Raw genomic sequence first — 25,833 nt, 5'->3', positions numbered from 1 at the left:
TTGGTTTGAATTATTCAAACCTTAATCAACCAAGCTAGTACGTGCAACAACATAAAAATAGACAAATTAAAGTTCAATCTGAATTCGACACTACCACCACATGGTTGAATATGCCTAACCTTTGCTTGAGCGTTGATATCACCACAGAGAGAAGAAAAGAAAAGAATCGAATACTTTGAAGAACTTCCAAAATGCAAATGCTATATATACACAACCACTTCATCCTTTCCTTCTCTCCTCTCCTAAACCCTAACAATATAGCCAAACCCAAACCTACCTCCTCACTTGTAGCTAGCTATCGAGAACTTGGAGATCGAATTAAGTCATATACTTCAATGGCCACCTTCTGGGCTTTCCTTAAGCACCTCCACTCGCTTGCAGGGTAATCCATCGATGCATGGCCATGGCCTCATTCCCTTTTCTTGGCCTTCTTCTAGCTAATCCATATCTTCTTAATTCTTGTATAATTCTTTAATGATATATCATTTACCATATCGCAGGCCCGCAATTACTCTTCTCTTCCCCTTGTAAGTCCGATCCGATCCTAGCTCTTCCTATCTTCAATTCGTCATGTACATTCATTCTTCCTCTCTTTAATTTGCATAAGTACGTGCAGATATTCTTCGATATGCGCCATCGAAAACAAGTCCAACCGCGAGGAAGATGAACAATGGTTGGCCTATTGGATCCTCTACTCCTTCTTGACTCTCTTCGAGATGGTAGCTGAGCCTATTTTGTATTGGTATGGTATATTTATCTTCAATTAATAATGTTTATCGTTACGAAGAGCATCGAATTGACTACTTTGATTGGGGGGGTGAAAACAAGGATACCCTTTTGGCACACGGTGAAGATGGTGTTTGTGGCATGGTTGGTGCTCCCCCAATTAAGGGGTGCATCCTTTGTTTACGAGGAGCTCGTGAAGGGCAAGCTCAAAAAGTATCTATGTAACTTGGACTCCAAACCTCTCAAACCAGAGGTTACTCACTTTCTATCTATTAAGTAATTAATACCAAGTGTTCGTATTAGTTTTTAAGATGATTTTAACGATCGAAGAGCGTATATATTTTGCAGATGGAAGACTAGAAGTGAAGGGGAAGAAAGGAATCGATGGACACAAGAACAATTTAACTATCTTATTGTCACTAAATAAAGTTGTAAATTAGACTCTTTATGTTCATGAGAAGAGGAATATCAAAGAGTTTGGTGATCAATTAATCCATTGTAAGTGATGGAGTAGCTGGTATATGATTAATAAGTTTGGTGCTTAATTTGATAAAAATTTATTACTATAGAATAAAAATAAACAAAATTATAAATTCAAATTTAATCCAAATTCAAAAAATTATTAAACATATTTTTATAAATTATTATTATTTTTGGAGCTGGCTGTAAAAGCTATCACTAGCCAACTCAATTCTTTTACACAAGCACATCAAATAGATCTTGTTGGATTATTGGAACAAACTGCTTGAAACCTATATGAAGGAACGCATCCTTGGTCTCACAATGGATTGAGCTCCATCCACAAAGATGGTGGTGCCAGTCATGTATCGCGAGTCGTCTCCCACCAGGTATATCACCGTGGAAGCGAGGTCGTTCTTCGGATCAAGCCATCTCAACAGTGGCAATACATCTGCAGTAGACTTCTCGACCTTGTCTTTCCCAACTGAACGAGGGTACTCATCGTCCAGGTGCAAACCACGCGCAACTGCATTGACTCGGATATTGTACTTGCCGACCTCCAAGGCTGATAACTGCAATGGTGAGATAGATAGATTCAGAAATAAATTTGTTCTTATGCATTATAAAGGACATAAACAAACATGTGTAATAACAGTGAACAACATTATAAGTCATAATTCGTATAAGTTGAGATGAATGTTATGATGAAAACAATTTCATCTTTTCATGGTAAATACTCAGTTTCAAATCAAAGTTGCACTTCGAGAAGAATGTGGAGCTAAAATATACTTACTCGAGCCAATTGTTGTACTGCAGCCAAACTTGAGCCATAGGCGGCAGCACCTGGATACAAGCCTCTTTCTGCCCCGAGGATCTGGGATATGAAAACAATAGATCCACCTGCTTTATGATCCTGCATCCGCTTTGCGACTGCTTTTTGTAGAAACCACGGTGCCATAAAATTAATTTTGACTGTCTTTTTAAACTCCTGTTCGGTCACATGTAGACATTCTTGCATTTTCCCTGTTCAAAGAGGAAGAATACGTAGTTAGCAACAAAAAGGTCATCTAATGATCACCCGAAAAAATGAACTTGACTGGATCATCAAGATATCAATTAAAGATAAGAATATATGTGTAGGCTTCTAAAATAGGATTTCAGCAAACATTTTTTCCCATTTGACTAAAAGAATTCAATGGGTAGATTTGGTGAAAACATTGTGTCGATTTTACAAAGTAAAGATCTGATATAGTTACACCTTAGTTTTTTTGTCACACAATATTCTAGGTTAGTTAAGAAAAGTTACATTAGGTGACTGAGTTACTATTGCCTTCCACTTAAGCTTTTGGGGTAGTGGTTAGACGCCTGACTAAATGAGAGAACTTGCCCATTCTGGCCCAAAATAATTGAATCCTAGCTAAAGAGTAGGCCACTCATCTAAAGCTTATACACTCTCTTAATTAACTCACAACTCACCATGTAAGACTCACGTATATTGCTGCCTAAAATTGGTGTAGAGGAGATATGCAAGAGTGGTATTCAACAGTTTGTTCGATTTTCCTCTTTTATTGGTGTTCATTTCATAGATCCATGTTGGAATGTGCCTAAGACGTGATACATTTACCTATAACCTACACTACTAAATCCATCAAAGTAAGTGAGATGAAGATTTTCAAACATCAAGAAATTTTTTTTGACAACTTGAGTGCCCAAAGTGATGCACCAAATTTTGGAGTTATCAAAGGTCACCTCTATTCGACCCACTTCAATGGATCCGTTACTGCCCAAGCCATAAGTGGATTGACTAGTCAACTTGAAGTGACTTAGTTGACTAATCACTATTAAACATCTTTTGATAAAAGTATTTGATAGACATAGAAAGCTGAAAATCGAGAAAAATGAATATGGACAAACACAAGAGAACCTCAGGAGTGCAACGATGCCAATTTGGCACAAATCCGAGTATTTTTAGGGCCTTCTAACATTTTTAGGATTTTAACAAAAAGTGTTTGATAACCCTATAGGGCTTAAAATATAGAAAAATGAGCATAAAAAGACTCAAGAGAACTCAAGGGTGCAATAATGCTCATTTGGCACTCAGGGTTCGAGGCCTCTAGGGTCATCAAACACTTTTGACCAAAAGTTCAATGACCCAATAGAACTCAAAATCTAGAAAGACGAAAATAAACAAACTTAGGGGAACTCCAAGAGTGCAACAATGCTCTAGGTGCAGATTTCCTTTTTCTCATATCTCTTATGGATTAAAGGATTTTTCATATATAAAAGTTTCTCACACATCAGAAGTTGCATGGTAACTACAGTTGTACCATCAGCCAATGGTAATAGTGAAAAAGTACATGATATAAAAAGATTCACAATTGTTGTTCATCAATACAAGAGCAGTGATACGCTTTACTTACCTTCATAGGAATAACAGTTGACAAAAGCATCAAGCGTTCCCAAAATCTTCCATGCAGTACCCACTGCCTTATCATAGTTATCCTCATGATCTTCGTCTATATTTAAACCAACCACTTTGACAGAAGTGGGTTCATTTAAGGATCTCATTATATCCTCTGCCATTTTTCGCAGTTGACTCTCATTACCCAGCAAAACCAAGCTATTGTCACAGAGCAACAAGTAGGATCAGAAGACATTATTAAGCAACCAATTTAGGACTTGAGAAAAATAGTTAAGTAGACTTTCTTTACAAAGGCTGTTCGAGCTCATTTGTCCTCTGGGTAAAGCACAACGCACAACATGAAATCCCAAAAATTATAGAAACCGGTGGAATGAGCTTTAAATCAATGATAAATGATCAAAAACAGCAGCAATATGGTTGTAACAAAGTCAACCTAACTGATTTTGCATGTACTTGGGGTTGGAAATCCGCAAAACTAAGCTAAAACACCAGAATAACTACTCAGCACGAAGATTATTACGTTCCGACCTTTCCAAAATCCTTTCTTTTTCTCCAACTACAGCTTTCGGAAACCCCTTTGTTCAATTCCAAGCTCACGAGGTTTCCTTATTCGGCCTGATGTAACTTCTCGAAGCAGTTCATCAGGCATCGACAAAATGCACCATGAACCCTAAGGTCCCTAATGCACAGAGCCCAACGATGAACACGAAAAAGCAGAGAAATGGGTACCTGCAGCCAGATTTGGCCAAGTGATAGGCGATGCCCTTGGAGACGTCGTCTCCGTTGGAGGCCAATAGCACCCTCTTCCCGGAACCCCCCATCCGATCCCCAATCGCAAAGAAGCGACGAAGGAGCCGGAGCCGGAGAATGATTCGGTAGGGCTGCAGAGCCACTGCTTTTATAGTGCCTGCTGGTTAATTACTTCAGTGCTGCCGTGCTTCGGGCGTAATTCTTTATTTATATTTTGGGTTGATGGCGCCATCGCACGTGCGGTTGCTTCCACTCTTCTCATTCTATACAAATATGGGCCGGGTTTTATTTTATTTTTTTAAAAAACATATAATAGAATTTGATAAAATACATATTTAACTTTCATATTTATTAAAATATATAATTATTTTTTTATTATACTCCTCCTTTATTAGCCATCGATGATGGCTACCGATAATTCATGAATCGATTGTTAAATTTTCTATTCATTAATTATACATTAAGTTTTTTAATAAATTCATTGTAAAATAGTATTAATTTTAAAAACTCATAATTTTCTATCTAAACTATAAAATCTATATTTGAATGCATAGTTAGTTGGGAGAATACAAGGAGTACAATAAATTTGATTTTAAATATTTTTGAGATATTTAAAATCATAAATAAATTTTGACCAAAACTTGTTCATAATCTTAGGAATCTCATAATTACTTTCAACTAGAATCATTACATTCCTAGAAGCCTTTTAAGTATAATCATGCTCTTAAACCTATATTTTACAATCTAAATTGAAAACTATAGATTTTTATAATTTTCACGACCTCAAGATAATTTAACTTTAACTCATTAAAAAGCTTATTCACTAACACTATCAAATGATTCCTAATAGTTTAGGGTGTCAAAATTTTAAAATTTAAGACATTGTAGGGTTATCATCAAATTTTAATTTTGGAAGTTCTAGTAGGTCGGGTGGACTGAGGAGCAAAAAGTTCTAGCTGCGGCTAGGTGGGAAGTCCTAGTAGGTCGGATGGATCGAGGGGCAAAAAGTCCTGGTGGATCGAGGATTCAGACATAAAAAATGACGTTGAAGGGGGCTTGTGGTCCTTTGTTTGAGGGGGGATTGTTGGATTGCAAGGGTGTAAACATAGTCCCACATCTAAAGTACATGGAAAAGATCATGGGGTTAAATGGATGGAAAATATCTCCATTGGTATGAGACTTTTTGGGGAGAGCCCAAGAATAAAATCATGAGAGTTTAGATCCAAAGTGGTCAATATCATACCATTGTGGAGATATTTTGATTCCATTGGTTCTAACATTATATTCATTTGCCAATACTATCAATAAGTTGAGATTTTAAAATTCTAGATAATGTAGATCCATGAACAAATTTTAATCAAAACTTATAAATAACTTTAAATACTTCATAATTTTTTTAAACAAAGTTTATCACACTCTTTGAATCTCTTGAGTATAATCATACCCTCAGATTTAAATTTTACAATCTAAATTGAGAACCGTAGATTTTTAAAATTTTCACAACCTTGAATCCATTCGATTGATCATCAAGATCAATCAACCGTTGGCTCAAATAATTTATGACAATCCGATAGAAAATTTTACATTCGATTGGTGTGGTAGGCTGAAATTCACTGATAGAGCAAAAAAAAAAATTAAAATGACAATAACAGTCGATTGAGTTAGAAATAATCGATGGTTGATAAAAGAAAGAGGTATAATAAAAATTAAATATATATTTTAATAAATATAATAATAAATTACCAAGTATAATCTAATTAATCATCTACAATAAATGCTAAAGAAATTTTAATTGAAAAAGTTAAGATATGGCGAGAAAGTCAAACATTGAAGTTAACGCGCCCCGACAAGTTATTAATGAGATGTACCGTAAAGAGAGAGTATTATGATTATTTTATTTTTTTATATGTAACGGTCCTGAACAAATTGAAATAGTTTTAATTAATGCTAAAGTAATTATTTATTAAAGATATTTGATAAAATTAAAACTGCGATTTTATTATTATTATTATTATTATTATTATCTGTTTATTCAATTTTATCTGATTATCTTTGGAGGTCTTTCCCTTTCATGGGGGGTCTTTTTTTAAAGCATATCTTGTATATAATTAGAAGTCGTCTTTATTTGATCCTCTTATTCTAATTCTATTTTAGTTAAAAAGGTTTAAAAAATAATAATAATATCTCAATATATTTTTTTCTTGAAAATATTATTATTCCATAGCAATTACGTACGTCTTAGCTACAATATATGTATATTAAAATATTATTTATTAAATTATTTACAATTATTAACTTAATTAAAATCACTTAACTGGATCAAAATAAATTTAAAACTATCAACTATACAATAATAGTTTACAATATTATTATAGCATAGTTGCGTCATCAATTGTAAATTGATTTTGACTAAGAATAAATAATTTTAATCAAATTTAATCGATTTAAACCAATTTAGTAAATAATATTTTATTATAATTAATTAAGTTGGAGTTTAAAATAAAGATATGTTTAAGATAAAAAATATATGCTATGATACTATTTTAATTTTATTTTCTTTTTGAAAAATAAGTATCCCTCTTACAAAATAATAATAAAGGATGGTGTTTTAATTTTTATCTAAAATATTTAAAAAATAAAGCGTCCTTTTTCATATATTAATGCTCGAGGATTTTATAATAAAAGTAACTGATACTCTCAATTTAAGTCATTTAGATTTGACAATATAAATATATTAAAGAAATTTTAAGAGTGTATCGATAGATTTAGAAAATTTTAAATTATTTTAAATCAAAATTAATATACTAAATCTACTTAATGTATTCATGTAATTGGATAACATAAATTAAAAATAATAATTTTTTAAATTTATAAAATTTAGGATGATGTTATTCACTAATTAATATAATAGATAGATTTTAAAGATTTTTTAATTTTAAAAAATATTAAAATTTTAAATAGTATAAATTTGTGAAATTATTAATATTTTAAATTATTTTAAATCAAAATTAATATATTTTTACGAATTCACAATAATATAATATAAATTTGATATATATTTTTTGAAATTATAAAAATTGGATGCATAATAATATTTTAAGATAATTTTTTTATGATGATGAAATCTGTTCTTCTAACGATTTCATACAGTCAATTTTATGACTATCTTATCCTTCTTCAATCATTTAATTAAATATTCACTATTCCAAATTCAACTGTAATATATTATAATGTATTTTCTTTTAATAAAAAAATTGAAATACTAACTATTGGATGTAGAATTGATCATCCATGAAAATTTAATTTATTTGATGATCCATGAAAATTTTATATAAAATGAATTGATCATTTTTAAAATTAATACGATTGGATAATTAAAAAAAAAATACCGTTTAAGGTTTCTTTCCTTCTCTTAATAAATTCCCAGCCTTCTCTCTCCGCCCGCTCTCGTTCTCTCTTTCCAGATCCATTCACAAATCTGAACGCCTTCCACCTTTCCACAGCAAAAACAATGGCAGAATCGCCGAAGTCGAGCGAGCCAGCAGCACGCTCATCCTCCTCTTCCCTTCTTAAATGGGAGCGGAATCGAAGCAACTTGACGTACAAACGAGGCTGTTCATTGCGCTGCTCATCGATGTGACAGCATCAGAAAGGCAGAGATTTAGTGGGTGGGGAATTCATTGACTCCATTAATTGCTACTCCTTGACTTTCGACCTTCGCCTTGGGTTGGGGGAGCTTGAAGGCCCTTCCGGTCCAGGTAAAGGCCTTCTTGTTGGCAGCCATGAGGCGTTGCTTAGGGTTTAGCTCCAGGGCGAAGAGGTTCTTCCTTTCTTCTCCAGCCAAGGAGAGTCCTTTGACCTGGGACAATCCCGTGGGGCGATTCGATCTTGATGTCCCGGACTTTGGTACGCTCTTTGTTCCTTTTTTTTTCCTTCTCCATTTCTGATACTGGAAGGTAAATGTTAGATTTTGGGGGGATTTTGTGGCTTATTGCATTTGAATAGATCGTTTCCTTTACTGCAGTGGTGTAAATGTGGCAAGAATGAAGAACTTGAGTTGTAGAGGTGACATGGAGGAGTGTAGGATTCACAGACAACTCCTTACTTGTTAGTCTTGCTTAAAACCAGTAGTCTAAAGGCCAAAGAGTCAGACGGAAAAGAGGGGTTCTTCGGAACCACAAGAATCCTTAGAATGAGATTTCAATGCAGTACCTTTTGAGATTTTGAGAAGAGTTGCTCTTGGGGGATTCATGGATATGGGTTGGGATCGATCGGGTGCGTGTGAGACGACAAGGGAGCAAATTCTTTGTTGGATGAATCCATCTATTAAATCGATCTTATTGGACAAATTCTTTGTTGGTTTCCTTGCATAGGTTTTAAAGTGAGTTTGTTTCGATGTTGGGAGAGTTTTTGCTGCTTTTGGTGCACCGGCAGTTGGCAAATTTGAAATTTCTCCCTAAAGAGTTGGCTTGTTCGATAACTTCGGCTAGATAACTTCTCTTTTTACTTAAACTCTTTCTTTATTTGCTCGTGTTTGCAATTTTTATTTCCTTCTATTAGATCTTTACTGAACTTATTCATCACAATTAGTTGGATTTCAATTTGAGGAGGCACTAGAAGTTGCAATGTTGAACTTGTTAAGTTAGTAACTGCTTAGGAATGTCAATGTTCATTATAGATATAGCTCATTCAATTTGTTTGGGGACATATTTAAGTAATAATCAAAATTAGCATACTCAAACTATCTATCTATCTATCTATGCAAATGGAAACCAGACCGATAAACTGATAAATCTAAATTTTCAGTTTGGAAGTAGTTTGGTTTATCAATTTAGGGTTGTTCATGCCCACCCCTGCAAAGAAAATGGACTTAGCTAAGACAAGTTCAGTTACTGATCTTTCTAAGATGACAACTTTGGACAACACTTATATTTTTTCCTGAAACTAGTCATATTCATAGCACAACATTCATCTTTTATTGTTACAAACATTCATGGTGGCAAATCTAAAGTTCAAAATGTTCAACAGCCTTTTGCAATCAACAGATTCTTATATTTTCAGCAACATTTTCCAGGACAAATGATCTATAATGACTTTTTTTTCGAGCATTAATTGTGCTGAAAAGTGTGATTCATTCTTGTTTGGCATCCATGCAGATGGCGAAGAACTATTCTTCGACTCGAAAGTATGGTTAGATTCTGACTGCGAAGATGATTTTTTCAGTGTCAATGGAGGTATTTGGCACTCTCCATGGTTTTTTTCTTGATGCTTCAACATGTTGTGATCATCATTGATACCAAATATTTCATACCCATTCATTTTGTTATGCAGACTTCACGCCGTCACGAGGAAATACTCCCGACCATCAAGCAAATGAACAATCAAATCATGTGCTAGATGATGCCATCTTTATCGACAAGCGCCTTGACTCCAAGTCTGAACCATCTCCAACTGGAAGAAAAAAACTAGGCGACCTTCTACAGGAAACATCTCGAGGAGAACAAGTAATTGATGCACCAAACGCTGCTGAACCGTCCACGGAGCTCAATGGAATGGCAGAAGTTGAGAAAGATAGATCAAGAGGATTGTCGAATGGAAATCAATACTTGTCTAATAATTCTCCCGATGAAGGCGGTGCGACAACTTCTAGTAGAGATCGGAAGAAGAAGAAGAAAAAGAAGAAGAAGAAGAAAGGCAAAACATGGAAGGATGGTCATTGTTGCTTGCCGAGCTTGCATAGTTTTGGCTTCGAAGAGAAGAGAGACAAGATGAATGCCGGGGCTTGTGATGCTTAGTAACATGCTGTTGTTATTGTAGTCACTGCTTTTGCTTCCTTCAGTAGTATCACCAAAGGGAATACCTGTAGGGCTGCAAGTTGAATGATTGTGATGACCGGAACCTCGACATAGCTTTTCGAACGTTAGCTACAGGGCGATAAGGAACTAGTTTTGAAGGTCGCATCCAAGCTATGGGATTGTTTGTGCCATCCTACGACGAAAGAATTTATCGGTATAGTTCTGAGGTTGAGCTTGAGGTTATCGTATCGTCATGAAAATGAAAACACACATGGTTTTTGGCCACACTCCACACTTCTCATCCTTTCCCTTCTATTTTCTCCCCTTCCAAGTAAACACAACACACATTCATAAATCTTTTTTTTTACAAAACGAAATATATCAAAATCTCAATGTTTAACATTGTAAATTAGTAAATATTAGGAAGCATTTTAAAAAGTACCACCAAAACAAAACCCCGTTCGAAGAAATATTTTTTTTAAAAAAAAGGGAAAAAAAAGGGAGGGAAAAATCAAATAATTCGAGGCCTGGTGATCGTAGGATACCTGGCGACGGCGTCCAAGATGTCGGTGTACGAGACGACACCCAGCAAGGTGTCGTCCTCCGACTCGGCGTCGACCACCCACACGTGCGTGGCCCTGTGCGACAGCATCTGCGCCATCACCGCCGCCAGCGAGCTCGTGTCCTTGCACCTCAGCGGCTTGCTGGCCCCCCACCGCATGCTCCTCGGCCTCCCCCCGGCGCCGTTCGACGCCGGGTGGTTCCATTGGCCCGCATCCTCCGCCCGTGAACTGTCGCCGTCCTCCACGCCCATCCCGAATTGACCCGCAGACAGGCACCTCAAGGCCCACGCGGCGGCCGGGCAGTCGCATTTCCAGAGCTTGTAGGCCGAGATGTCGCCGAGAATCCTGTGAGTGCCGTCGGGGTTCGTCTCCACCACTGCAATGGCGCAGGGGTCGTTGGGCATCTTGGCGATGGCTCGCATGGCGGGGGAAGAGGCTTCGATGTGGGAGTAGTGCGGGGAGAAAGCTCCGAGGGAGGAGATGGAGGAGAGCGGAATGGGAGCGAGAGCGCCGAGGTGGCCGATCAGGAACCGGACGACGTCTTCGCGGGAGAGGCAGCAGAACCTGTCGTCACGGTGAGAAGAAGATGAAGAGGAAGGTCGAGCGTTGTTGCTCGCTTTGGTGGCCATGGATTCTCGGCTGCCTGAGCTTTTGCGCACGAGCAAACATCTAACTCCTGTCTTCATCACCTCAAGAACATCAACTAACCTGGCAGGTCGCAAGTATGAGAAGCAAATTGGGAACATCAAGAACAATATGAATGGAACTAACATAACTTTGTAGCTTTGAATTAGCCTCTGAAGATATCAAAAAGATAGTGAATTGATGACCAAAATGATATGTCAGTACGTTCATCAAATTGTATGTCCAATTGATTGCGAATTCACAAGTAAATTCCAAAGTTTTACAAGTAAGAAGATACGCCCAAATCCTACAACAAAAGCGTGAAGAATCATGTTCTGCTGCAGGTACGAATTTGATATACCAAGAACACCTCGAGGATCTTGGGGATGTAGATAGGGTTCTTGGATCATTCACAGTGACGATCAAATTGGTGAGGAAAATTAAAACATGGAACTGGAATTCGATGATTCATGATCTTTTAACCGAATAAGTAAAAAAGCCGATCAAATGGATCGAGATCAACAACGAACGAGTTGGAAACAATCAAAAGAGAGAATAAATCTGACCTCACGCGGGGATCCACCTCTTTCAGGAGGCTGGAATTGGGTGTGACCACCTCCGAGACCGGCGTCCGCATGGCGCGGTCGTGATCGCCGTCGGCCCTAGCGAGGAAGGCGACCACCTCCAGAGAGTTGATCATCCCCAAGAACCTATCGGAGCACGGTATCCCCGTTGCATTCTCTCCCGGAGAGCGCTTGCGCCAGACGGGGATCGTGGCCTCGGGGGACGCAGCGATGGCCCGGACGGCGGCCTCCAGCGTCTCAGCCTCCGAGAACTCCACGAGCTCCGGCTTCCCCAGCGTCAGATCGCCCGCCGCATGGTTGTGGAACACGAAGGCCATAGAAATGGCTCTGCCTCTCGCCGGAGGAGGAGGAGGAGCAGGAGGAGGCGATCGGAGTCGCAACGGGGGAAAAAGGAGAGGCTTTCGATTGGCCAAGTTTGTGATGGGGCGTGAAAATAGCAGATAAGAATTAACTTCTCTACCCACAATACACTCAATTTTCCAGATGTGGGATCCACTCCTCGTGCCAAAAGGGCGCTCTGGTACAGACGTTGGTGCGGCGACGGCATTCTCGGCGGCCGTTTTCGGAGTCGAGACCTGAAAGAGAGTCGTTACTTTCCCGCGTGTGGTAGTTGGGTTTGAGTAACCTCATTGACCTTTACATGCTTATACAAATATACAAGTGATCATTTTTAATTTTTTTAAAAAAAGTCAACTTAAAAATATTTTTATTTTAGTATTATTTTAACAATTACGATATAACTATCATAAACAATTATTTAAATTTCCTCCGACTCATCCTCCATCACGTGCAATTGGATCAGTTCGAGATTGGTACTCAGCCCGAGTATGCCACTGTCCAACCTACTTCTCTCTACGTTGATAAGTCTCTGTTTGGTATCCCATCTTTTTGCATTCTTGATAAAATGCAGAAGTCATCTCATATATGATCTTCAAGTCCACTTAAACCCCTGTTAGAAGAGTTATGAGAACCTCATGAATTCGTTCTCCAAAGACAGGAATCTCCACCATTAGCCGTGCATAATCCAATCACTCCCACATGCCCGTCAAGCTATCCGTGTACAATGGTTTACCTACCTTAGAGCCAACTTTGCTTAACACCAATTGTGACCAACAATATGGAGGGAGCTTATGTATTTGTATCAACGCTAAAACATATTGTCCATCTTCTTTAAACATGAAGCATTTCGGCATGATCTTCAAAAATAGAGGAATACCAAAAATGAAATAAGGTCCGCCATGTAGCACTATCTCCCTGTCTTCTTCCTTGTTAAAATGGAACATTATCCATCCACTTTTATACATGAAATACCGGTGAAGAATCTTCCATCAATGATGTGCACCCCGTCTTTGCCCGGATGCCTTCCCATGAAACAACCTACAAGATAATAATCAACTTTCACACTATCAATATCATCATAGTTGAACTCTAACCTTTTTTTTTTTAAAAAATTAAATTTGATCAAAACAATTATGACATAGCTATTTTACTGAAGCAATTTTGATCAGGTAATTTTTACCACATGGATAAAGAGTATCTCGATAAATAATATTATATATATACAATAATTTTGATTAAATTAAAATAATTTTATTCTATACTAGAGTAGTTATATCTCAATTATAGTTGCTACAATATCGTTCAAATTAAATATTTTTTAAATAAAAAATATGCTAGAGTGCTGTTTTGAGTTTTTTTACTACCCTTTTGTAATTATGATATTATATAATCAATGTACTAATTATATTATAATGATTACAATTATAAAATCAATATTAATTAATATTATCTTATAATATCATAATTATTATAATAATTATCGTATTGTAGCCTCGAAAATAAGCATAGTTTTCAAAAGTTTTTTTTAAAGCGCGTCGTAGACACGCCAATGAGAATAAGAACATTCTAGTGGCGGACTCCAAAGCAAATATAAATTGCGGTTTTCGAATCCGCCCAACGATAAAAGGCCAAGGAGCGGCGTCGCCCGCCCCGCGTCGCTCTGTCCGATTAAGTACGCTGCCGTTGCTGTCCCAAACCCTAGGGTTTCTGCTGTGTTCGAATCGATCGCCGTAGAGGATGTCGGGAGCTGGAAACGGGGAAGACAAGAAGCCGGCGGATCAGGCGGCGCACATCAATCTCAAGGTCAAGGGGCAGGTTTGCTACCACTTCTCCGCGTTTCCTCCACTTACTCTTGCCTACCTGCTTTCTCTGTGTGTGTGTTTTTCTCGGTTGTTAACCGGTATCTACGTGTTGAGAATCGACTGCGGTTTCTAGTCCCTCGATCGGAGATGGAGTGTAAGGCGAGTTGATGTAAAAGTTTCTCATTTTTTTAATTGTCTTTCTTACTTTCTTATGATTCAAATCGCTCATAGTTGCAAATGAAGATTCTCATTATGCGTTTGTGTAGTAGCCCTGTTCTCCTTTTCTTTTGTTTGCCTCTTGCGAATTGTAATTGCAGTTTTACATCTCTGACTCAGAGTTTACACGTGACGCATGATTATTTTAGATCTATCATAATTAAGGATGATAGTGATTTCTTAGCAAGGGTTATCATGATTCTCCAATCTCATTCTTAGCTATCTTTGGATATAGGGTTCTATATCTTAAGCCTATATGGGCTTTGAGTTCTAATTAACCAAGTAGGTTTGGATGACAGGTTTGCCCTTTTGAGCTTTCCCTCTCTTCTCTAATTGGTGACATGTATCAGTCTATTTCACTTTAATCCTATTTCTCTTTGCTTCCTCATGTTCATTATTCTTCCTCTACCCAGACTGTTAGTTGTTGTTCGAACTTCATCTTTTACAAAAACGTAGTGAAGTTTAGCCTTTTGTGTCAATCCATCAACGTTATTATTGTTTCTTTTTTTGCCATGATTTCTAGCTTTGTCCAACTTGATTTGACGTACAATTTTCATTGTTACTTTGCTTGTCAGTTGTTGGTATTATAAACCTTTGTTTTTGTGTTCATTATTTGAAACATGCTTAGTATCTCCATGACTCATAGCACTGTCCGTTAACATTTGGATTAGCTGGTGATTTTAGAAAAAAATAATAATCAAAATTCACAATAAATTATTCGAATATCATACTTACATCAACTAGTAACTTCCTATAAATAATTGTTGCCTCACGCATTAAACAAATCTTAGTATATCTAGGGTAGCTTGTACTAGCGCCTAGTGCCCCAGGCAATATGCACCTTGGCACCTTGGCACCTTGGCACCTTGGCACCTTAGAGTGTCTTGCACTTTCTACAATAATAGTTTTAAGTGCGATTTTCTCATTGCTTGCAAACAATTTGTCCCACTGCAAAGTTGGTAAATCTTACATGGGTGTATTAGCCTCTCCACGGTCTATATAAAAATATTTTTTAAAAAAATTATTAACATATATAACAAAGTAGTATATTAGTTGCCCTATCCAATAAAAAATTCCACATGAAAAATATATGTCAACCATACAAGGTAACACAATGTGTAACCATATATACTAGACATCAGTATAAACAGATCATATAAATGCCAAGATCATATGAACATGCATCATGTAAACATTTAGAATTTATCACATCATACATTGGCTTATAAAATTGTTATACACTCAGAAAAGTAGTACTTTTCAGTTAGAGACAAAAGCGCTAAATCCCTTATTTGATAGCAGATAGTGCTAAAAGTTTTTATTTGGTTTGGCTCAACTAAAACTAGTTTGAATGAGCCACAATTTTAGTTTTTGGGTCATTGCAAACAACTATTGAAGTAAACCATGAAGAAGGAACCACATATGTATACATGCTGTGGCTCTCTGCCACACATTTAGGTAACCACATGTATGACTATTTGTATCACTGATCATATTTATCAATTAATCCAATTTCTTTAATCACAACAAATGGCACTAGAAAACAAGTTACACTTGTTTACACTCAGTGACAGGTTTGAGAGTTGGCTGCTTTTAGTTTAAAAGGGGCACTGCTTTTAAATGTCCATGCTACTACAAGGAGAAACAAAATTGAAGGTTGACAAAAGTCATTAGATGAGCTGTTTGAGTAAAATTATGGTAAGACGTTTCACAACTGCAAAATCATGAGCCTACATTGCAAGCTGTATGCTGTCTGCACCCTTTCTACTATCTTCAAGATTTTTTTTATCAATTTCAAACAAAAATTCTGATGATGCCCCTATGCTTTCCAACAAAGTAGCTTGGGTAAGTCAAAACCTTCTGCTTTTTTACTCGATCTAATCAGGGCCCATAAAGATATGCTGTCATTTTTTTTCAGCACATAAATCTTCATTCAACCCTATACCTGTGTCAATTATAGCTACTGCTTGATTTAGCCTATCCCAAACCTAGCACGACAATGGTAAGACTGGTCGATAAGTATTTCCCTCTTAGCCTTGCAGGCAACGATTCGTCTCAATCTTTGTTTGAGAAAGATACAAACATTTCATGATTCAGGTGGATAGTTTAAGAGGAGGGTTATTTTTTACATTTTGATCCCAAGCTTGGAATAGCCTTATGGGACCATGATATTATGCTATTGAAATGCTGGGCGACGAATTTTTGTTCTCATGTAATCGAATAGTTAAAATCATTGAAAGAATAACCGGATGTATCAGTTCTTATTAGATATTATGATCTGAATAAATATGAATAAACGTGTGATTCCCTTAAGCCCGAAGTTTTATACCTATGATGCCAAAATGAGAGTTGATTGTTTTATTTTATCATTAAAATATCTTATTTTCATCTGCTAAAGTTGCGCCTCTTTTTTGTTCTCTAGGATGGAAATGAAGTGTTCTTCCGGATCAAGCGCAGCACTCAGCTGAAGAAACTCATGAATGCCTATTGTGATCGCCAATCTGTGGATTTCAATTCCATTGCTTTCCTATTCGATGGCCGTCGGCTCCATGTCGAACAGACTCCAGAAGAGGTGAGTAAATTATCACTTTGATCGATTCTTTCTTATCATAGTCGTGTCCTCTTACCTTCCTCACTTGTTCTCGCCTTTCTTCCCCAGCTCGAGATGGAAGATGGCGATGAGATTGATGCCATGCTGCATCAAACTGGAGGTAGCCTTCAAATCTAGAGGACCATTTTGGTTCTTGATTTTGCTAAATATTATGACTGTAAACTAAACTGGACCGAATGCATAGATTCGCTAGCTACATGTTTTAGTTGCTCAAGAGTGGTGATTGGTGAAGCTTCTATAACCAGTACATGTATCGTATCGCTATACTTTCAATAGTCGTGTTTTGTTGAAAATTATGTTTGCCTTCTACATGTGTAAGTTCAAACCTTATCATACATCGGAAAAGCATAAGCAGTAAATCAGGCTAGTTTTTGTTGGGCTCATCATGTACAAAAAGGTTTTTATTGTTGAAAAGTATTTGAATAAGAACTTTGTTTTTTTAAAACTTATCATTTTAGTTCGTTCGGAATATTGTTGTGGCATCGTGCCAATGTTTTCGCCACTTCTTTTCATTCGACTGTCTTCGCCTAGCTTGAGTTGCTTTGGTTAATCGATACTCTTGCTTGGTTTGGTTCGATTGTCTTATTAGGTAGTTGTGCTATACAAGATTTCTTTAGGAATCGATCGTCCCCAGCAAATTTGCCAGTTGAACAGAGAGAAATAGATCAAATTCAAAATATCAAATTTGCACCTTGATTTGAAAATTCACAAATTTTATCAAATATTTATAGATATTATAGAGGAGGGGAGTGAGTTTTGACAAACAAACGGTAAAGTTGTCATGTAGAAGAAACGACTTTCTTACTGCACTGGACTGCTCCTACTTGTAGATATTATAGAAAAGCATAGAGGTCATGTATTAATTAAATAATTAATTATATAGACTAGAAAAGCATTTAAATAATATCAAGTCAGTATTTTTTGTTGTTGTTGTTGTTTTCTGACAAGAAAAAGACAAAAAGCTGCTTAATTCATTGGAAATGAAAATGAAAGTTAAAATATACAATGCAATTAAGCCTTTACATCGAGCCAGTGGAGATTAATCTATATTAGAAAGGAATATAAACTGAGCATTCACAGAAGTTATCCACCATAGGAGAACACACATTTAGATTGATACAAGTTCTATTCGCTGGGATATAAGCGATCGATCGATCAATCTAAATGCTCTATACTGATGAACGGGCTATTTAGAGCAAATTTTGTATTCAAAATGTGTAATCCAATTTCATGATGGAAAATCAGCTATATGAAGATGGATACTACCCTTGAGATTTAAGGGCGTCCTCAAAAATGTAGGGCGCAGACCCTGCGGAGCATCTCAAACAAGTTCGAATCGTTCATGTGATATGCCAGGGGAAATCTTGCGGCACCAAGAAGCTGATCCACCACAGTTTCATCTTGGCAGAGTTTCGAATGTGGTTGGTGGTGAACCAGCAGTACTTGAGAGTTCCTGTCTATCTCCATGGATTGGACTCTCTCAGTGACAAGCTCATGTAGAGGTTCCCAGTGCTTTCGCATGCTTCGAGAGGATTTTTGTGAGCATATTGAATTAGATGATTACATCTTCTCGTAGAACAGAATGTAGGCTTCACAGTTAAGGACTTCAGATAAAGAAGCCTCCCTGATATGAGCGTCGCTGGCGTAAAACCAAGAGGATGAATTTACATCCTTCCTCGCTTTCCCAGTGTTCCTTTGACCTCGCACGTAGGCAATATAGTGACCACCAGCCATGCCCCCCGAGTGTACGACCACCCCAAATAGGGAGTAAATGCAATTTTCGTTTTCCTCGCACCTGAAAGAAGAAACAGGCAACCATTAAAAGAAGAAAACAACCTTGTTATTATTTCGTTCACACAAGTAAAACAATCTCATACACAAATAACCTTCATCAATCAGGGTAATATAGGAACAAAATATGCACTTGTTCCCTTAGTAGAGGAAAAAACAAACCGATAGATCTGTTGGATGAACAGGTTACATGAGAAGCATAACATGAAATTCTAAGCATTGTACCAAACAAACTCTGCAGGACTCCAAGTGAAAGCCAGAATGTTATGTAATTTCACTACTCACTAATCCAAGTTTTGCAGAGCATCTCTGTTATTGCAAGTCAGGAATTAGGCTTAATGCTTTTCATCTCAACCATTGAAACCATGTTTTCTTATGCACTTTCACTTTGATGGAAGCGCCAGGCAAGGGATGGATGATGGAGGGATGAAAATCCATTGTTTACTTGGAGAATAGGATGATAGGCGAAGGAAAGAGAGAGTGGAGGTACTTGCAAGCATTCCTTTCTGCCAAAGTTATCGAAAACTACAGGGATAAGAGAGAAGCAGAGATCAACCAAATTTGTTGACCAGAGACCAAGATATATACATAACATTTAATGTTTACATCCTTAGCCTCCTACTGCTGGAAGTAAACATGTCCATGGATCCCTTGGTTTCTCACCTTATCTCCTTGCCTTCCTTTCCCACTATATCAGCAGGAGTAAACAAAATGGTAAAGAAACATATAGATAAATGGAAGATAAAATGATAAAACAGCTGAACTAATGACAAGATAATAAATTATGAAAAGGGTGGTTGACAGTTGTATTTCAAGATAAGCTTTTAAGCAATTTCAGCAGATCAGTTGCAGTTTTTGTTTTACCAATGATTCTTAGGTATTGCTAGGACAAGCATGTTAACACTTGGTGAGGAAAGCAAATTCCACCCTACTGAGCCCAGCATTGATAAAATGCACGAAGAACAACAAATATTAGAGATTTGGTCCAGATTTTGGACTTTGGATGTTGTAAGTGGTTGAGACTGCTCAAGCGGTGCGGTATGAGACTGGCAAAGAGATAGAATCTGGCATTCACATGTGCTGGTAAGCTTCATGGTTTCTCTTACATCTGATAGTTGAAGAGCTTCCACTTTGAACTTTAATGGAGAGTATAACACCATTACTAAAGATCTTTCTCTCCTGAGCTGAAGAAAAACAACTACCTCAATCTAAAAACTCAAATTTTCATTAGTGACTATTCACTAATGCATGTAGTAGCTTTGATATTTAACTAATTCTGCTGCCACAGAAGATATGAGGCTCATAGTTGGGCATCACCTCAAGAGCGGACAAGACCAACTTTTCTGACTCTAGTGCATGGTGATGGCAGATGTGTTCACAAAGGTTCAACCAACAAAAAGAAGGCCCTCTATGTGGCTGTAATGGGGAAATAATAATAAAGAATTTCCCTTCATTTGATGGTGAGGTCATCTAGACAGTTGCTAGCGAGCTCACCCCTCACAGTAATTGCTTATCTTGACATCAGATCAAGTTTGAATTCTTGAAACTTCAAGCTCTTTGGTCAAACAAGTCCAGGGTTCCAATCGTGTTTGAGAAAAACACAGCCATTCCTTTTCACTTGGACTTGATCAACAAGTGGTAGAAAGGCTCGACTTGTAAGAAGTCACCTGCAAAGTAGCTTCTGATGTTATGTAGGTACAAGCACAAGCCTGCAATCTTGAGTCCTTGACCACGAGCAATCTTCTTAATGTTCTTTATCCTTGTGGATTTCTTAATATGGTACCACTTCTAAAATTCCTCCTCGAATTCCCATGAGAATAGCCATGGTAGATGTTTTCTGCCTTCTTGCTCCTTCACTGATGATTGATGAGTTGTCAGTTGTATGGCAAGCACCTGAGTTGGTACAGCTGAGCTTCACTTCGTAACAATTAAGAAGCAGTGTCTTGTAGCATTTGTAGTTGCCATATCACTGCTCTGGTCAGATAATAAACTTGTTTTGCTTGTCTTCAGTAAAGATTGGCTTTAATATAGGATGCTACGTGTGCACAGGCTAGAAGTTGATAAGTAAATGTCACTATTCCACAAGCCACATCTTGCCCTTAAATTTATCAATAATTGGGATGATCAAATATTCTCTATGATAATAAATGTGCTAAACTTAAATACAATTTGAACCAGCAATTGAGCAATGAGATAAAAGAAGAGGTGTATAGAGATTCAAAATTTTGACCTGTACTTTTCTGATTTTCACTCTAACTTTTTTAGAAATCTTAGTATCAATAGTGACTGGAGTTTGAAAAATATATGGGATCCAGTAACGTAGCACATTAACTCCTAACTTATGCCAATGGAAGAGGATGGTTATTGCTCAAACTCTTAGGGAATGCATTAGTGACCAGTAAGGTTTGAAAGATCGCTCCATGCTTGAGTATTAGTCCTCGCCAGAATGGTTCTGATACCATGCCATGCACAATACTCTATGCACTTGCCAAGCATAGATGAATTCAAATGGGTTTTACATCTTAATCTCTCTCCACTTATTTACTTTCAGAAACAACAATATAACATTGTGATAACCAATTTACAAAGTTGTGTCAATCAAAGGTAATTAATTTGATAGTTGAATTTAACTATAAAATATAATTAACGTGTAAGTTGTGAATTAACTATTAAGTGTAACAATAAAGTTTATTAGTTGACTATGAAATAAACAGTATTATCAATTGAATGATATTGGTTATTCTTAGTTATTTAATAATTATTGACTAAATATGAAGTATATAATCCCTAACTAAGTAAATTTAACTATAAATTATGTAAAATTAATTACCTTTCCAATAGCATACAAAGATATAAAAAACTACTCGCAAATTTAAAATTACAACTTAATTAAATACATTAATTTAATAATCATTTACCTACCTTATGAATCCTAATTAATCATAGTACCACAATATTTAATATCAAAGTTAATTGATATAAAATTATAAATTGATTATGAATTATTAAATATAAATAAATTTTTATGTTGTAATTTATACTTCATTTATTACTTTTAACACATCCCCAACCCCCATCTCATGTTGCATGCAATCCAAGATCCCCATGAGTCGCAACCCTATTCTAAATGTCAACGCATGGCAATTTGGGAGTAGGACAAACAACTACCTTGCAACTTAGTCTTGCTAATTCTCTTTTTCCTATTGGATATGAGTCTAGCTCATTGCAATTAGCCAACAATATTTCTCCCACGCTGGCCAAAATAGCATGGTATTGTTAGAAAGAACAAAAGGCCAAGCAATGCCTATTGGGTATATTTGTTCATTAAGAAGGCCAACCTTCCAATTTATATATAATAAAAAACTATAAAAGATATCAATTAATCATCATATAGCACATCCAAAGTATAAGTACTCGGCACATCCAAAATAAAATCATTATTTGTCAAGGTTCGACTTTCTAGCTAACGAGATCTAGCAAAATCACTTCATGACTGAGACAAAATAAAATGAGGTACAAGATCAGTACTGAGGTTTCAGATATGGATTTCTACTCCAAGACTCCAAATGGCAAACAAAGGTAGCATTGGCAAAATAGAAAAATAAATATTTCTTTCCTTTTACAAAAAATACCTTGGATCCAGATAAGGCCTCAAATCAAGTATCTCCTGGAAGAGAACATGGCCTCTCAACTTACTTAATCGGCCTCGAGCATCTTGACTAAATCTCTTCAAATGTACAGTCAAAATAGGTGGTGTTTTGCTGATTAAAATCCTTTTAGTTGCATCCCTCTTGAACTTCTTCTTTGCAGGCTCCTCTTTTTTAACCCTTATATATTGGGCTGGACAAGCTTGGCTTGACAGATTTGAACACTTTTTCTGTGAATTAATTGCAAGTTTGTTATTTCTGCAGGGGTTCATCAAGTTTTCCACAATATCATGTGGGGAATTAGTCAAAGTAGCTGCTAGAGCATGTCCACTAACTTGAGCTTCTTCCTTGACACTTACGGTTTTGTCACCCTCAATTGGCTTAGGCCTTGAATCTGTAAATTCCTGATCTTCTGTCATCACATTTGGTTTGTCTATTTGATCAATTGATATGTAGTCTGGAAAAACTTTGTTATTACCAGCAGTGATTTCTTCATTTTTAAATTTTATTTCCTCCAAACCACAACCAACATATGATTTCTGCTCTGAATCGGGCTTTTCTGAGAGTAACTCGGTCTCTGCACTGACTGATGCTGTCCGTCTATCTCCTAAATTGCTAAGACCAGTTGAATGGAGGTAGCTCGCCTGGAAATCAAGAGAATTTTTTTCAGTTGTGCATTCATCCCCTTCATCCTGAAGCTTCATCATGCTTGTGTTGCCTAGTGTTGGTAGAGGATCACTCTTGCATGTCTCATCAGTAATCATGTCACTTGACAAGGCTTCCGAACAGTGCTCACAGTACCATGCATGTTCATTGGACAAAAGCTCCATGTTGGTAAATAATGTTAGACAACTTTCAATAGAAACAAGATTTTCACTATTATCCACTTCCTGATTAATCTCGCCACTGTTATTGGTCCAAAGAGTCACATGCGTCTCTTCAGCCATGCCAGTATCAGCCTTGAGCTCTGAAGTAACCTCTGGTTCATTAAATAGATCACCAAATCCATCAAACTCGACATCTACTTGTTCAGAGTCAGCAATGGCAGCCGGCTCGACATTTGGTTCCTTCACCAAATTTTCAGAGGAAGACTCATTATCAGGACTCTGAGAAGAATTGAAATCAAACATGACATCATTGATGTGATCTAGTGTTTTATAAGGAAGCAAAATAACTCCAGGATCATGTACGCATGAAGAAGAAGTATCGTTTCTGCTAACATTATCAATGTTAGAATCCAAAGAAACTTTTGGTTGCTTAGGAGAATTGTCCACTTCTGATCCAACGGAAATTTTGTTTTCATTCTGAAATAATTGAGTGGTATTAGGAGGGGGAGAAGATTGAGTAGCAAAATCTAAAGCATCTGCTTTCATAATGGGTTCTGCAAGATAATCCATCCATGACGAACCCTCAGCTTCTGGAGCAATATCTAGTTCTGTTTTTGCTGCAGCAGTGTCCCAGTTATGGTTTTCTTCTGTTTTAGGTGGATCAGATGACTCACAATAGTCCACTGAGGAAGTAACTCTTTCTTCAGGTCCACATTGAGGCAAGACAACAGATCCTCTGGCATTTGCTTTTTCTCGAAACTTCCTACTTTTATTTCTTTCTTTTGGAGGTGGCTTCCTTTTAGGTGGAGAAGGTGGAACTTTCTTGGAAGTTGACTTCTTTGAAGGCACTGGCAGTGATAAATCTAGAAACAACTCATGAACTGTAGAAGAATGCCCACATTCAACACAACGGACTGTACTAGATAGCTGACCACCAAATACGTTATCAACCATGGTGCTCTTTAAATTTGGTGAGCCTTGATCATCAGTATCCTGCTCTTTTCCAGCATTGCTCTCTTCAGCATGCAACCCATCAAGCAAGCAACGTAGCAATTCATGGCTGTCCTGCTGCTGGTAACCTCTGAACTGAGGTGCTTTGGAACATATACATCCAAAAAGGTTCTTTGGGTTCAATACACCTTTAGTAGTTGGCCCAGTACTTGTTTCACTGAATAACTTCTTCAATGCCATAGTAAGCGGTCCAATAGGCCTGTTCAAGCTCAACATGTACTGCCTGAGAAAATCTATTGCCAGAAGATTCTGCATCACTGAATTAAAGAAACAAGTGTTTCCCAGGTTTGACAACCCTCTTATCACATATCCCTTCTCTTCCTCCATGGTAAAAGGCTCAGCCTCTAAAACTTTAATCCTCTTGTCATCTCCAACTGACTTAGCCTCCTCCTCCTCTGCATTAGCGTTTGGCAATTCAATATGGATCGCTGAGTTGCACGAGAAGCACCAGCCAATTTCAGGCTTGTCATATCTCACCATGAGATCATGGTGCACCTGCTTCCAATGCCTGCGAGCATGGCCATAAGGCACCGAGTCATTCACTGCTCCCCTGCAGAAGCAGCGATTGCAACCCAAACATACCCAAACGGGATGCACGTCGGGCCTCTTCGCTCCTCCTTCCCTCTTTTTCTTTTGCTTACCTTTCTTATCCAAGACTCTTTTAGCAGGAGGATAATCCCTGCAGCCCTCGCAAGTGGGGGCAACATTGGATGACACGATTCCAAGAAGAACCTGATTCAATTGGGTATTGTCTTTACTGTAATGGCAACAAAATCCTCCGCCCATGACATCCTCACTATCCACATCCTCCCCCGAACCTCTTGCCCCTGGGTTGGGAGCCCGAGGATGCACTCCGCGGGCGTTCAACCTTTTACTTTTCAGCTTCTTCCCCATTGAAACAGATCAGGATTATCCAAACCAAATCCAAATGAATCAAATATCCAAATCCAAATGTTTTTATAAAAGAAGATAGTGATCCAGGCACAAAGAATCAAACAGCAAAACCTGCTTCCCTATCCTAGTGGACTTGATTTCAAGAACAGAAATTTCACAGAATTACCAAGACGGAGAGAAAAGGATCCGATCACTGCGTGAGACGAGAAGAGTCTGATAACAATACGATCGGAATCGGATGATCCAAGAAGGCGTGGCGGAGAGAGACAGACCTCGCGGCTGCCCTAAAAATCTGCAAAAGGGGAATTTGAAGGTTTTTGTTGGAGAGAGAGCGATCGAGAGAGAGAGAGTGTGTGAACTGGCTTGACCGGAGATTGACCCAGGCCATTTACAAATGGAGGATAGGCCCATGATTTCCAACATATAAGGATTTTAAATTTAGATTTAAACCCTCTGTTTTAATAAAATCATAATTGTTAGGATCAAATATCCATGATTTAAAGAGATATTTTTCATACAGAGCTACTAAATATTCATGAATAAATTTAATATTTAATTTAATAAAAATTTATTTTAAATTATTTAATACATAAAATTAATTAAATAAATAAGTTTAAATAATTTATTAAACTTAATATATAAAATCAATTAAATAAATAAGCTCAAACAATTCATTAAACTAAATGAACAAAGTTGAATATATATATATATTCAACTCATTAATTAATGTTTATAAATAAAAATTATGAATTATTTATAAATAATATTCATG

General features: G+C 37.1%; 6 protein-coding genes across 6 annotated transcripts; 3 read left to right on the top strand and 3 right to left on the bottom strand.

Moving 5' to 3' along the window:
• Positions 1-332: 332 nt before the first annotated feature.
• LOC141820113 (protein HVA22-like) lies at positions 333-1,146 on the top strand. The gene is made up of 5 exons (XM_074707393.1): positions 333-382; positions 501-527; positions 617-742; positions 829-979; positions 1,075-1,146. The coding sequence occupies exons 1-5, from the start codon at positions 336-338 to the stop codon at positions 1,084-1,086; spliced, it is 363 nt and encodes a 120-aa protein (XP_074563494.1). The 5' UTR covers positions 333-335; the 3' UTR covers positions 1,087-1,146.
• A 327-nt stretch (positions 1,147-1,473) lies between these two features.
• On the bottom strand, positions 1,474-4,458 carry LOC141820107 (uncharacterized). Its single transcript, XM_074707388.1, has 4 exons — positions 4,337-4,458; positions 3,606-3,805; positions 1,979-2,208; positions 1,474-1,757 (listed from the first exon to the last, which is right to left on the bottom strand). Exons 1-4 carry the CDS (start codon positions 4,426-4,428, stop codon positions 1,479-1,481), a joined length of 801 nt encoding a protein of 266 aa, XP_074563489.1. The 5' UTR covers positions 4,429-4,458; the 3' UTR covers positions 1,474-1,478.
• Positions 4,459-8,091: 3,633 nt separating this feature from the next.
• LOC141820111 (uncharacterized protein At3g27210-like) lies at positions 8,092-10,350 on the top strand. Its single transcript, XM_074707392.1, has 3 exons — positions 8,092-8,263; positions 9,514-9,591; positions 9,689-10,350. The coding sequence occupies exons 1-3, from the start codon at positions 8,140-8,142 to the stop codon at positions 10,150-10,152; spliced, it is 666 nt and encodes a 221-aa protein (XP_074563493.1). The 5' UTR covers positions 8,092-8,139; the 3' UTR covers positions 10,153-10,350.
• A 264-nt stretch (positions 10,351-10,614) lies between these two features.
• LOC141820067 (CBS domain-containing protein CBSX6-like) lies at positions 10,615-12,286 on the bottom strand. The gene is made up of 2 exons (XM_074707350.1): positions 11,906-12,286; positions 10,615-11,423 (listed from the first exon to the last, which is right to left on the bottom strand). Exons 1-2 carry the CDS (start codon positions 12,238-12,240, stop codon positions 10,664-10,666), a joined length of 1,095 nt encoding a protein of 364 aa, XP_074563451.1. The 5' UTR covers positions 12,241-12,286; the 3' UTR covers positions 10,615-10,663.
• Positions 12,287-13,901: 1,615 nt separating this feature from the next.
• Positions 13,902-17,200, top strand: LOC141820070 (small ubiquitin-related modifier 1-like). The gene is made up of 3 exons (XM_074707353.1): positions 13,902-14,077; positions 16,703-16,852; positions 16,940-17,200. The coding sequence occupies exons 1-3, from the start codon at positions 14,000-14,002 to the stop codon at positions 17,006-17,008; spliced, it is 297 nt and encodes a 98-aa protein (XP_074563454.1). The 5' UTR covers positions 13,902-13,999; the 3' UTR covers positions 17,009-17,200.
• A 710-nt stretch (positions 17,201-17,910) lies between these two features.
• LOC141820124 (ubiquitin carboxyl-terminal hydrolase 2-like) lies at positions 17,911-25,410 on the bottom strand. Its single transcript, XM_074707404.1, has 2 exons — positions 22,315-25,410; positions 17,911-18,686 (listed from the first exon to the last, which is right to left on the bottom strand). The coding sequence occupies exons 1-2, from the start codon at positions 25,059-25,061 to the stop codon at positions 18,452-18,454; spliced, it is 2,982 nt and encodes a 993-aa protein (XP_074563505.1). The 5' UTR covers positions 25,062-25,410; the 3' UTR covers positions 17,911-18,451.
• Positions 25,411-25,833: the final 423 nt, after the last annotated feature.

This window comes from Curcuma longa, unplaced genomic scaffold, assembly GCF_044706935.1.
Source record: "Curcuma longa cultivar G26 ecotype Majalengka, Jawa Barat unplaced genomic scaffold, ITB_CL_G26_1.1 utg2646_np1212_2152390_RagTag, whole genome shotgun sequence".
Classification (NCBI taxonomy): domain Eukaryota; kingdom Viridiplantae; phylum Streptophyta; class Magnoliopsida; order Zingiberales; family Zingiberaceae; genus Curcuma; species Curcuma longa.
The sequence above is the reverse complement of the archived record's forward strand: the minus strand, read 5'-3'. Positions and strand labels throughout refer to the sequence as shown.